This window comes from Anarrhichthys ocellatus, unplaced genomic scaffold (assembly GCF_004355925.1).
Source record: "Anarrhichthys ocellatus isolate YVR2014 unplaced genomic scaffold, GSC_Weel_1.0 scaffold24, whole genome shotgun sequence".
NCBI lineage: Eukaryota > Metazoa > Chordata > Actinopteri > Perciformes > Anarhichadidae > Anarrhichthys > Anarrhichthys ocellatus.
The window spans coordinates 12,042,499-12,055,723 of NW_022280054.1; the positions used below are offsets into that span (position 1 = coordinate 12,042,499).

The following is a 13,225-nucleotide window of genomic DNA, read 5'->3' on the forward strand; positions in this document are numbered from 1 at the left end:
TAGTAGATAATAGACATTCTCTTGAGGACCCTTTTGGTAGAATTTTTACATGTTAGCAGCATCTTCCAAATTGTTCCGATGGCATATTTAGCAGTGTTGTTGTTTGTTCAGTGAGCATGTGGTAGAGGTGGAAAATGGCTGCTTTGCTGTCTGCCATATGATCTTTTTTGATACTCCCACTGGTTGGCGCCAAAGTCAGAAATATTCAAATGATACCAAAGGCAAGAAGTGGATGCAGTCACTGTGACATCACCCATTGGTTTGAGGAGTATAGTTTTGAAGCCTTGAATTCAATGTTTTGTCCGTCGCCAGCTTGGTTTTTTGGAAGTGAAATGAGAGGGCGGACCACAACTGATCGCTGAATAAAAGTTTTTTAGCCCACCAAAATGTTACAATTAACTTTCATGAACTGAAAACACACTGTGAAAAGGTTAGAGTTATAAGAAGGAAACACGGATAACTCCCAGACTGGATGATGCCATGGAAACGACCTGTCAATCATAAGGTAGCCCCACACTAAAGCATCCTCTGCTTTATGGTCTGTTTGACTCTAAATGGACCATAATGTACTAAATGAACATCATGCTGTATTGAAGAAGACTTGAAACTAGAGATTGAGACCATAAACTCATGTTTACAATGTTTACTGAGGTAATAAATCAAGAGAGAAGTAGAGTCATTTTCTCATAGACTTCTATACAACCAGAGGAGTCGCCCCCTGATGGACATTAGAGAGAATGCAGCTTTAAGACACTTTGGCATTGACTTTACTTTTCAGACTCGGAGGTTGACGCCTAAATGCTACACATGTTGGTGAAATAGCATTCTTGCTCATGGCTGTAGCATTTACGGTTGCATTTTTATATCTTTTAGCTCATTGTTTCGGTATTCTAGCCGGCCATATCCGCTCTCATTTACCTTGTTTCCAGCCACAAGCCTTTCTTAGCAAAAAAACGTTCTGATAAACTGTACACGACCTGCCCTGGAGAGGAGATATATTGTATATTGCAATAGTAGCAGTAGTCCTAGTAGTAGTAGTATATACTATACAGCCCATTTGTAGTCTAGCATGACATGAACCAATAGCTGCATCACCATGTTGTAACTGGGTTAGTCCTTTCTGGGTCTACGTGGTGCCTCTCTTGTCTTATTTGCGTTGAGCATCCAGAGTCAAACATTAACTCTGTGCTAAATCAAATACAAAACCTGCTTGCTCTAAAAAGCTTGCACTGCGCGTCATGGTTTGACTCATGACACACAAGTTTATAAAACCACTGCCACAGCTACTCAAAGCGAAAGCAGCTGAACGGGGGTCGCTCCAGACCTGTGATTCTGGACTTTGCTTGAGTTTTAAACGTGGAAAATGGAATTTCTCATGGATACAGAATGATTTTTGAGTATCTGGGCACATATTTGAGCTCATTTTCTGTGAAGCTGAATGAAAGAAGGATGCAGGTTGACAAACCACAGCTGCGGGACACCATGCACCCAGGATCGGGTTATGGCTTATAGCAGTAAGTTGACTGCTTGGACTCATTTCCTGTATTGCAGTTCTTATTTTTAAAGAGGGGTCACTATGGATTTATACAACACTTACAGTGGTGTAAATGTATCGCTTGGATGTCAAATAAGATGGTAAATGCTGGAGAGATCATGTTTGGAATATGGCTGTGATATAATGCCTCAATTCGTTATGATATTCTGCGCTCTTTATTCGGAGCTCACAGGAACTCCATAAAAGAACAACAGAGTGCAGTAAACCCTGCAACACTTCATTAATTCAGTTCCAACTTTTGCACTTTCATAAAACCTGTGTTTATGTGGTCATGACATTTGGAGAGACGTGTCAGGGCAAAGCATGTGGGAGATACAGCACATGTAGTTCAGAGTTGGAAAGAGGTCAAATAAAAAGGGGGGGGGGGGGGGGGGGGATATGAATAAACTAAGACAGGCAGGTAAAACCCTAGTTGCGTCTAGATGGCAGATTGTCAGCCATCTCCGCCGTGTGCTCCCCTAGGACTCCTGCTGCTGCTGATTGGAGTGATATATCTTGTCCAGGCCAGACCCACTGACTTTTGGTGCAACCGTCAAGCCAGGAAAACTATGGAGAAAAAGATTCAGGGGCTGAGGACAGACATGGTGAGGAATTATGCAATACCATTGATTTAAGTAAAGTAGAATTTATAAAAGGCAAAGACAAATAGACGTGTATCTGTGTAAAAAACAGTCCAACAAGAGCTTTTCTAGTAAAAAGAAGCTTTTTATGTAAAAGAAAGTTGAGTTTCTTTGTTGATTTATGTGTGTGACAAAACTTTGTTCATGTACTCAGGTTGCCTGCGTGGGTGCAGACACTCTGCCCTCTCCTGTACAGCTGCCATGTGTTTGGGTGCACGCAGCAGAATGGGCAAATCAAACTGTACGTTTGTGACACGCACCGAAGCACGTACACACAAATTCTATTTGTCTGTCATTCATAACTTTGGCAGTCAGTTGCAAAAAGCGACAGCTGCTATGATGTTTTTTTTCTTTTACTTCATCGAATACTTGTCAGGGAATACAGACAACTGTGCAAAAGTGATTTTAAAGTGCAGTAATATAGGACTTTGGTTGGCATTTTACATATGTAATTATGTGGAATAGAAGCAAAACAAATCACCTCTCATCTTCAAAAGATCTACCTGCTGCTGAGAATCTAGCACATTTAAAATATCAACATAAAAAAAAGATTATAAATCATGTGCGTTTACGTCAGAAGAGACCGTTTTAAAATCTAGATACTGCTAAAAGCATTGCTTTAGGTCATTAATCAAGATTAATTGAGCAGAAACATGACAAGAAAAATGTTGGCAATATTCACAAAGACTTCGGGGGAAATTCAAACAATGTCTGCCTTATCTGCTTGCCAACTAACATGATCAGAATGGCAGGAATACAAGTCATCTTCAGCATGTTAGCATGCTGATGTTAGAATTTAGGAAAAGTTCAGCCCAGACAGCAACCAACCTTGTGATGAGGGAAGCCTCTTAAAGCTGCATTCTCTCTAGTGTCCACCAGGGGGCGACTCCTCTGGTTGTATAGAAGTCTATGAGAAAATGACTCTAATTCTCTCTTGATTTATTACCTCAGTAAACATTGTAAACATGAGTTTATGGTCTCAATCTCTAGTTTCAAGTCTTCTTCAATACAGCATGATGTTCATTTAAAAAAAAAAGGGATACTCCAAAAAGCCTGATCATAAACGTGTTATTCGTATCATGAACTCACGTGATTGTGTAGTAGACGTTCGAGTGAGTTTTATTTGCAGAAGATAAAATACGGGTACCGAGTATCAAAGTTTGAAAGACCAGTTACTTTCATTTCACCGGAACATTGTGACAGTTTCAGGTGTGTGCTTCTCCAGCTCCAGCAGAAGTGTGCAGAGGTGGTCGAGGCCCTCCGGATGTTTCGAGCCGGCGTGCAGGGGACGAAGAATCACTCCACATCGGAGTGTCAGACCTCACTGTTGGAGAAACTGGAGCATCACATCGCAAACTACGTGGCCATCGTCAGCAGGCATCAGACACAGGTGATACGCATTAACGTGAATACGCATTGTTGTTGTATAGTGTGCACTTTTAAACATATTATACAGAGACATCCACTAAAAAACTAGGTACGACTAAAACTATATGTATGCATATGATGAGAGGGAGAGAGTGAAACGATAATTAGAGAATGAATACAAAGCTTTTGGATTAAACAATAGGACATTTTTTACATTGGTTGCAAAAATGCCAAGATGGCGACAGCCGTAATCCAAGATGGCGACGGCCAAAAAGCCGAACACGAGGCTTCAAAAGGAACACAAAGCAACGGGTGATGTTACGACTACGTCCACTTCTTATATACAATCTATGATCTGGAACCAGGTAAACTAAATACTGAGCATACGTTTATTATGATTTCAGCCAAGTAAACACGTGAAACGCCAGTATTTTGTCCTCCTTGATTTTTAAAATGTGGTTCCAGCACTCCACCATGAATCCCGTCGTTTGAAGCGCGACCTCTTTTACCAACTAGAACATATTCTAGCTACCACGTGCTTAATTCCTAAATGTCTGCATTAGTTATGAAGAGCACATGTTTGTCTTGTGTATATTAAATCAATTCCACTTCTGGGCCCTTACAGAACAGCACGGTGATGCCGTCTCGCTCTGCAGTACGGAACTGTTCCAGCGTGAACTCTACCAGCAAAGTGCTACAACAGTACGGATACCTGCTCAAGGGAAAACTGGAACGCCTTGCTGTTGACCTCCGAGACGACGTCCCAAAAGTGGAACAAAGGACAACCACGACTAAAGGACGTTGCAGCTAATTTAACAAAATGGAACGTAGCTCATTTGTGCTGCTGAGCTGTGCTTTACTTTTGAGAACTGATCCGAGATGCGACAGGATATCAGGAGATTGACCAGCACGTTGTGGACTAAGAGCCTCCATCGTGTTGACGGAGACCCGATAGGAAAGGACTAGGTTTGGGATTGGCGGACAGAACGGTGTAGTAGTGGATATGATCTGTTGTTTTTGCCATTTATACTGGAAAACGAGGATGGACACGGGCAGAAACTAGTGAGTGGCTTTGAAAACCAACGGAGATCATAAAAACTCTCAGGGAGCGATGGTTTCTTGCAGATCTTCTAAAAGTTCTTCTTAAAGGTGCAGTGTGTGATGCTTGGCCACATGCTCCAAACAAATGGGGGGGCAGCATTTCACCTCTTCACTGGGTCCAATCAATCAAAATCTACAGTCGTTAGACCCAAAAACCAACGATGATGTGTGGCGTCGGCCTGTAGTTGACGTTATAGCTTGCTTGGCTCAATTTGAGCAAGAAAACCAACCAAATCGCAAACATCGACGCCATTTTTAATGTTTTACCTTACAGTGAGTTGTTTCCGTTTGCTACACTAAACAATATTTTTGCCAAATAGCCAAGGTTAGACGGTACCAGTCAGCATCAATCCTCACCTTATTACTCGCCCAGAGAGACGTCTCTATTGGTGGAAAGCCACGGTGGTGTTTGCTCATGTTTTGCTTCTTTTTTTAAATATCTCTTCTGTTTCTTCTTTTTTTGCTGCAGAATGGTGTTTCTTGATCGGGAGCAGATTTTTGAGATGGTGATAAAGGTTGCTTTGTCAAGAGCTGCAGCCATTTTTGTGTTTACTGTTATAGTAACCGGGGAAAGTACCTTTAACATGGTTGTCAATAAGCGCTGGGGACTTCCTCGTTCTCTCTTGTTGGACTGGAGGACTCGGTGCCAGAACATTTCACAAGAGTTCAGGGTCCGACTAGAATGCTGTTGTCACACTTTGGCTTTCAGTCAGACCCCAAAAACTAATTTGTTCCCATGTATGTATATATATTTTTGCAATGGACGCCACTTGCACCAGCGTTAAAATGAGCAGAGTGTGGGCGCTTTGTTGGTTCTACTTGTGTGACAGGAAACTGTAGCTGTAGCGCCATCTGTGGGTGCTGGATGAGAGGTGCTCCGTGCTGGGCATCTCATCTCTTCTTCATCTTCATCTTTTAAACTGTCGAAGGCTGGCAAATGTAACTCACTTCATATTTAATATTATATTCAACTCTCTTCATATGGAAAAAAGGAGAAAAATAAAGCAGAAAAAAACATTTAAATGCAAATAAGATCTTCAAAAACTTGACACCGATACAGTTAAAGATAGACTTGGTGATTTTGTTAAAGGGCCAGTGTGTAGCATTTTGGACGATTCAATTAGCATAAATACAATATAATATTCATAACTATGTTTTTAGCAGTGTATAATCACCTGAAACTAAGAACCGTTAGCCCCTCATGTCTACATAGAGAGCAGGTCCTCTAGTCGTGTTAGTTCTGTCTGACAGGGCACTGTGTTTTCATCGACCCATGCATTGTTGCCAAAAAGAAAGAAATACTAACTTTTTTTTATACACTGGACATGTCACGAACAAATATAATGAATGTGTCAATAATAATTAAATGCATTTAATAAAATTTTGTATTTTTTCTTCTTTTATCTTTTTGTATTGGGAAGTGTTAACAAATAAATACATTTAAACTTTTAGTGTCAAAGTGAAATCAAATCAATTCTGATTGGCCCAGCCCACATGATCACATGACTGTAAGCAACAGGCTGAAAAATATGTGGGCTGGAGAAAAGAAAATGCATTTGTCAAGTTAGATACTGGAAGTCAGGACAAAACCGGAAACTGCAGCTTTTGTCTTGACAAATATGTAAATATCTATATCTATATCTATATACATATATGTATATATAGCAAGAAGAACAACTGAATATTTGTTTGTTGTATATTCCTGTTGAAATACAATCTTTTTTTCCAAATTTCTCTTGAATTAATTACAAAAACTTGAACTAGCTAGTCAGCAGCTTTCATACTGAAAGTTACCACCGGAAGTTATGCTTGTGATTGTGGCGCGCTTGATGTTTTTACGTCACATGATCTTCTTTTCAGTAGGACACGAGAGCTACAGAGGCTGTGGACATGGACAGTTTGTGTGGACTTCTAACTGACTTTTTTTAGCACTATATGAAAGTACTTCCGAGGAGAAACACAAGAAACGTTTATGCACGTGTCAAAGTGCCAGCTTTTAGAGTACTTCATGAAGCCGCGAGGCTCGTGAAGAGGCAGGTTTCACTATGACAGAGCGGACTCCTCTCCTCCACTACCGCCTCTCCACCAGCGTCAATGAATCCGAGCCGCGGTCCCCTCCGGCCGGCCGGGCCCTGGTGCAGCACCCGGGCCCGGCCGGCCGGAAGTCTGCCCTGCAGGGGCAACCTAAGAAACTCTCCATCTTCTTCGGTGTGGTGATCCCGACCCTGCTGTCGATGTTCAGCGTGGTAGTGTTCCTCCGCATAGGTGAGTGCTGGAGATACCTGGAGGCGCACTTAAAATCACTGCGCAGCGTTCTGTGAGAGCTGCACCAAACCCCAAACTATGAGATTATAATAGTACCTTGTTTGTGGGTAAAGTTTTGTGGTACAAGATGAAATACAATAATCCTTTATTAGTCTACATTTACAGGATTACAGTATAGTGCAAACAAGAGACATAGTAAACAAAACAAGTATTATAAATAAGTAATAACACAGTAAAGAATATTAAAAAAGTAAAGAATCCACAATAACTAAAGTGTTATATATACAGACAGAATAATTGTAGTGTTGCAGTGTATTTATATTGCACAGATTTGTAGTGTTGTTAGTGTTATAACATAACTATAACTGTTTTTTAGTAGGAATTGTTGAATTGGGTATTAAAGCTATTCATAAAGTTTGGCTCGTTTCAACATCAAAGCTTAAATTCCACGGAGGGCAGCATTGAACACATTCAATAAGTTGTTTTATTGAAATAAAGTTGTGCTTGATGACATTCAAAGCTGATTAATATGAATCATTAAATCCATGTATCCCTTATAGTTCCCCTCATTGATTGAGTGCTGGTCATGAATGGGATTTGGGTTAATAAGCAGATTAATTATAGAAGTTTCATACGCACCTGCACTCAAAACCAGGGTCCTATTTTCTGTTTTACCAGTTTGAGAGCAGCCGTTACAGACGTTTCTTTAGTTTGTGAAAGTTATGCATAACCTGTGTGTGTCCTACTCACAGGGATGAGCTTCAATAGAGCAGCTGTAACATTCTCCTCAAAGCGTTATTAATCGTAGGAAAGTGTGACATACTGGTTTTTTACGGGTCAAAATTGTTCGTTTGCCAACTTCATTGAGAGGAAGCATTTCTGGAGCAATGGTGTGAGTTTGAGGTTAAAGCAGCGGAGAAAAGTCCGTTTGTTCAACATCGAGAGCGTGAAACGTTCCGCTTTCCAGTGAAAGATGTGCGTGAAGCGAGTCATCGTAATGTGACGCAATCCACACATTTCACATTCCTGCTGTCTCAGCATTAAAATATTAAAAAAGAGGCACTGAAAAGTGAGAAGGACCAAAAAAAAGGATAAACAGCATTTTGATATGTAACGTCATTTTCTCTGTTCTCCTATCCGACTTCCACTTATTGGACTGTTGTGTGTTCCTCTTTTTGTTGTACCTCCAACAACCTCTCTCTCTCTCTCCCTCTCTCTCTCCCCCACCTCCCCCACAGTCTTGTGAGATGTCAGCTGCTATGCATGGTGTACACACACACACACACACACAGACACACAGTAGGACTTTAGAGCTCTCACAGTGCAACATGCTGCTCCACACAGGAACTACCCGTATAGTTTCACTGTGGATGTGAAAGTTGTGTGAGTGTGCCAGCTGTGGAGCTCACCTCACATTTTGAGTAATTGAGATTCTTTGTGCGGTTATAAGTTGGCTTGATGCTGAAAAATGTGACATTAGCAAAGATGAAAGCTTTATTAGAGTAACGGTGTTACCAGTAAACCTGTCCACACCCTTAATTACTGTGTACAGAATTGTCCGTATTAAACGCGCCACCACGCGTGCAGCTTTGTCTGGTTTCAGGTTTGACCCTAACGGCAATATTTATTTATCACCAATGCAACAAAAATGTACAAATTTCTTCATTTTTTAGGTGCATGTTTGGCTGTATGCTGTCCTGTCTTTATATGTTAAAAAGGCCTAACAATGGTCAGGGCTCAACAATAGAGGGTTGCCCGATAGCCCCTGGGCGAGTGCAATGACACGTCGGGCTAGTAGCTCTAGCAGCCTGGTGGGGCAAGGAGTAAAGAAAGACTTAAACACAAGCGAGCACTTTTAGTTAATCCTGTAAACGGGTGTTTAGTTTGGTGGTGTCAGACGATGGAGGCCAACCCGCTGGGTTTTGGGAAGTTTAAAGCGATTTTTGAGAACGAGGTGATTTGAAACGGGTCTTTCTTCAGAAGGCGCGCCAACGTCGCTGGAGTGTCGTAACGTGACAATCAACTTAAGTTGATAACTGCTAATGAATAAAATCATTTGTATTTAGGGGCAAGTCAAAAATGGGCTTCGGTTCAGTAGATTTCTGACCCATTTGGCCGATCGGGTGAGTGAAAACAAACTTTGAACGTTGAACCCTGATTGGTTGCCATTATCTCAACTGTTACCCTCGAGCCCTGACTTACTATCATGGCCGAGAATCATCAACGACTGTTTGCCACGAAAATGTAAAATAATGAGAACAGCTGAGGTACAGAAACAACGTATCCTCGTACAACGGTTCGTATGATTTGTTTCTTTTGTGCAACACGTGTAAATTTCCGCTCGTTTCACTCACTCAGTCTTTTCAAAATAAACTTCCGCTTTCACAGGAAACATCTCAGTTATAGTTGGGCAACAAAACTAATTTAAAAAGTCAAACCAGCTCCTGTTTCTTTTCTGCTACACAAACGGCAGAATTACAGTAAAGTGGGAAATTAAACTTCCCTCTTCTGACGCTCTGACTCTCCGGCCCGGACCATCGTTCTGCTTTTAACCAGCTGATCAGTGTTTTTGCTTTGTCTGACCAGGGTTCATGGTGGGCCATTCCGGACTGTACCAAGCCATTGCCATGCTGCTGGTGGCCTACTTCATCATCTGCATGACCGTGCTGTCGGTCTGCGCCATCTCCACCAACGGAGCCCTGGATGCTGGAGGGGCCTATTGTATCCTCTTCACACACACACACACCACACACCACACCCACCACACTCACACACCACACCCACACACCACGCACACCACACTCACCACACTCACACACCATCAGATGACATGGCGTGTGTCTGTTTATGGTGGTGTGATGTAGCATTGTATGTGAGCCTGATCAGATAGAGGCCTGTATGTTTCACTGCCAGCAATTTGGTAAATGACCCCAATCAGTGCTGTTTATCACTCAGGAGGACAGGCCATCATCACCATCATCACCATCATCATCCTCTTCAGTTAAAACACATGCTTTGTGTCTTCTTGGCATTCAGCTCTTGCAGTCGTGACTTCCTGCAGACGATTAAATAAAAGTAATTCATTAAACGTGGATCGTCTGGAGTTATATGTTAACACACTGTTACACCGCTTGGAAGGACTTTGTTTTGACTTTGTTCAAACTTTCCAACCGTCATCGTATCATTGACCCAATTCTATGTGCTTCTTCTTTTGTTGTCTTTATTTAAAGAAGTGAGAGGAAGCGTATCTTTAGCAGCAGCGCTTTAACTGAATACCCACCGCTCACTCCTTCATCTCCATCGCTGCTGTAACATGAGCCACCTAGTGCACAACCGCGGTGACCAGAACATCTTAGATGGATGACATCGATGTCAAGGTCTTAAACACTTGTTGGGTTCTATGAGAACAGAAATACAAACTTCGCCTGAACCTTCTCTCAGACATGATCAGCAGAGCGCTGGGTCCGGAGTTCGGGGGCAGCATCGGCATCATGTTCTTCCTGGCCAACGTGTGCGGCTGCGCTCTCTTCGTGCTCGGGCTGGTCGAAGCCATCGTGGCCACCTTCGGAGTGCCAGAAGGTGAGTTTCATTTCGACACCCTGTGAGCTAAACGCTGCACCACTCTGCTGCCCCATTACGGTGCTTTTATTATCTAAATTATTGCACCAAAAGCACCACTTCATATGTGCTATATCGGTCTACTATTGAACACATTCTGTCAATCATTCATCAACGTTAACACATCTTCCTCCTTGTCTTTTCCCTCATGCTGTCCTGTCTCCTCCACCTCCAGCCGGGTCTCAGCTCACTTCTCCCTACCAGGTCCTGCCGTCGGGCTACTGGTGGTCTCTGCTTTACGGCACGGGTGTCGCCCTGCTGTGCCTGCTGGTGTGCCTGGTGGGAGCCCACATCTACGCCAAGGCCACCTTCCTCATCTTCCTGGTGGTCATGTTCGTCCTGGGCACCGTCTTCGTCAGCTTCTTCGCCGTAGGCCCGCGCACCATCGTGCTGCCCAGCTCTGCCGCGTTCAACCCGACGGCCAACGGGACGGGCCCGCCGTTCCCCACCACCGGCAACTTCACCGGCTTCAAGTTGGACACGCTGCTGGGGAACCTGTATGGTAAGCTGCAGGAGGCCGTATCTCGGGATGTGCTCATACCGAGTATGCTCGGAGAGTCTTATTTGGCAGCGTGACGGATGTTTTGATTGATCTGTAAACAGATGTTGTGCGTGTTGTCGGGTTCTTAATGTCCACGGAAATCTATCCAATTACTCCGGTCTGTTTGCAGGGCTTTGTGTCCGAGCACATGATTACTCAGCTAACTGGTTATAACTCGGGCACACGTGAGAACTATTACACGCTGAAGCTTTGAATAAGCCAAAGATCTGACCAGAGGAGTCCAGAGAGAAAAGAGCTAATCACGTCTTTACAGTTAGAACCTCTAATGGTTCTGAATTATACACATTATACATCCTTACTTTCATTAACCAATACATCACAGTACTTTAGAGAGCTTTGTTCTGATTGGAACTACCGTATTATTCATTGACGGAAAAACAAGAGAGCAAAGTTGTGACGTGTTAGTAGAAGTAGAAGAGTTAGCCTTGATTGTGTTGGAATACATCCCAAACCCGCTGCTGCTGAAATACATAATACTGAAAACCAGGTTGTGTTTAAAGTGTTTATTCTCTGCGCAGAGAAGGTTCAATCATCACAACAGAATGCGTACGTCTCAGTGAGGAAGAACCAAGAAAAAGGTGAACAAGCTTTCTTTATACAGAATGAGCAAAGCTGGGGGCCGATGGCCGATGTTACAGACTTAGTCTCAGCCTGATGGGAAGAACAATGAACACCAACAAACGGCCAGCAACCAAAACAAGCAGCCCGAAGGCCTCGGTGCTGGAACCTTCTCATAGAACACAGTTAGTTATCTCAGGAGCAGAGAACTCTTCTTCTGCACAACAGAGACACCGTTCAACAAAGTTCAGAGCAAAATGACTTGTGCATGAATACGATATACTGAGAGTAATATACACTACGTAAAAATATACCGTTATATCATCCATGTGGAAAGGTTTGGGAATGGTGACCCAACGTGTCTTTGGTGGATATGATATTCATTTTCAATATATACATATAAAGAAATCAAACAGGATGTGTGTTTATGTTTTTCGGGCTGGTGGGAGTTTCTTCAAATTAGGCGCAAATCTCCACTGGGGCTCGAGGATGAGCTCATTATAATCTGGAGGGGTGAGGGTTGAAGGGTGAGGGTTGAGGGGTGAGGGTGGGGTTGAGGGGTGGGGTTGAGGGGTGAGGGTGGGGCTGAGGGGTGGACAATGGAAGCTTTTCCTCAGGTACATTTGTCACGTTTTTCATTTTTTACAGATTAAGCCAAGACGGTCATTTCCATCTGATTGTTTTAATCATTGTGCTACAAAGGGAGTCCACGAATCACAATACCGCCTTAAAAATACCATATAGCGTACATCACCCACCCGTAGTAAAGGCCGTGTCATTGGAGTTTACTGGTCTGGTCCCAGTTGATTTCCCGTGTCAAAGCCCTGATGATACTGTGATTAATTGTGGTTATGGATTACTTATTAGAAATTGTTAAAAGCCATTGTTTCCATGTTGGGTTCTGTAATATATTGCAAAATAATCCGTAAAAAAAGGGTCGGTCCTTCCTCATGATATCTTGGGAACGCGTTGAGCATATTTCTTCCAATTTGACACAAATGATCAGCTAGAATTTGGTGGTCGAATATCTGTGAACTCACAAAACATGTTTTTTGGGCCAACACTCAAGAATTCACACACTTTTAATGTCAATTCACTCAAATGTCTGATCGGATCAAATGATAACGTAATGGCATTTTGTACGGCCGTGGAGGTGAACCGCGACATCACGAGGGGCTTAATCTACTTGATGAACGGATCCAATGCTGCTCTGTACACAGAAGACAAAGATGCTGCAGAGAGTTGTTTCCTCAAACGCTGTAAAACACGACGAGGTTTTTATGACGGCGAGCCGGCGCTGAGGAGCGTCTGCCCCGTGAGACCAAATTGAACTTTCCCTTCAGAAGACGGATGGTGCTGATAAAACCACGACTACACCGACTCACCCGCTGTTATCTCTCCCCCACAGCTGACTACACCGTGGATTACACAACCAACACCGTGATGACCTTTGCCACCGTCTTCGCCGTCATTTTTAACGGCTGCACCGGCATCATGGCCGGCTCCAATATGTCAGGTAGGTGGGGGCGGCGTGTGTGTGTGTGTGTGTGTGTGTGTGTGTGTGTGTGTGTGTGTGTG

At 43.0% G+C, this 13,225-nt stretch overlaps 3 protein-coding genes across 6 annotated transcripts in view; 2 read left to right on the forward strand and 1 right to left on the reverse strand.

The window, feature by feature from the left end:
• LOC116390877 (uncharacterized) overlaps positions 1–3,393 on the reverse strand; it is a 9,588-nt gene extending 6,195 nt beyond the window's left edge. The window contains exon 1 of the mRNA XM_031860996.1: positions 3,323–3,393. The gene's annotated coding sequence lies outside the window, so the exon portion shown is untranslated. The remainder of the gene's footprint in view (positions 1–3,322) is intronic.
• On the forward strand, positions 1,445–5,911 carry thpo (thrombopoietin). Its single transcript, XM_031861192.1, has 5 exons — positions 1,445–1,514; positions 2,018–2,139; positions 2,330–2,416; positions 3,401–3,565; positions 4,169–5,911. Exons 1-5 carry the CDS (start codon positions 1,502–1,504, stop codon positions 4,352–4,354), a joined length of 573 nt encoding a protein of 190 aa, XP_031717052.1. The 5' UTR covers positions 1,445–1,501; the 3' UTR covers positions 4,355–5,911.
• Positions 5,912–6,511: 600 nt separating this feature from the next.
• The window catches only part of LOC116390714 (solute carrier family 12 member 9), a 52,011-nt gene continuing 45,297 nt past the window's right edge, over positions 6,512–13,225 (forward strand). Inside the window, exons 1-6 of one of the 4 annotated variants that reach the window (XM_031860660.1) lie at positions 6,512–6,752; positions 6,800–6,909; positions 9,496–9,630; positions 10,351–10,488; positions 10,703–11,029; positions 13,056–13,163. In XM_031860660.1, the coding sequence (XP_031716520.1) occupies positions 6,739–6,752; positions 6,800–6,909; positions 9,496–9,630; positions 10,351–10,488; positions 10,703–11,029; positions 13,056–13,163 (832 nt within the window). In that variant the 5' untranslated portion in view covers positions 6,512–6,738. Of the gene's footprint in view, positions 6,910–9,495; positions 9,631–10,350; positions 10,489–10,702; positions 11,030–13,055; positions 13,164–13,225 lie in introns of all 4 variants that reach the window. The other 3 variants (XM_031860659.1, XM_031860661.1, XM_031860658.1) reach the window with 3 other exon arrangements.

Coding starts and splice junctions, on each gene's coding strand:
- thpo (XM_031861192.1), top strand. Junction 2,417..3,400: donor CAGAATGGGCAAATCAAACT/GTACGTTTGTGA, acceptor GTGCTTCTCCAG/CTCCAGCAGAAGTGTGCAGA. Junction 3,566..4,168: donor TCAGCAGGCATCAGACACAG/GTGATACGCATT, acceptor GGGCCCTTACAG/AACAGCACGGTGATGCCGTC.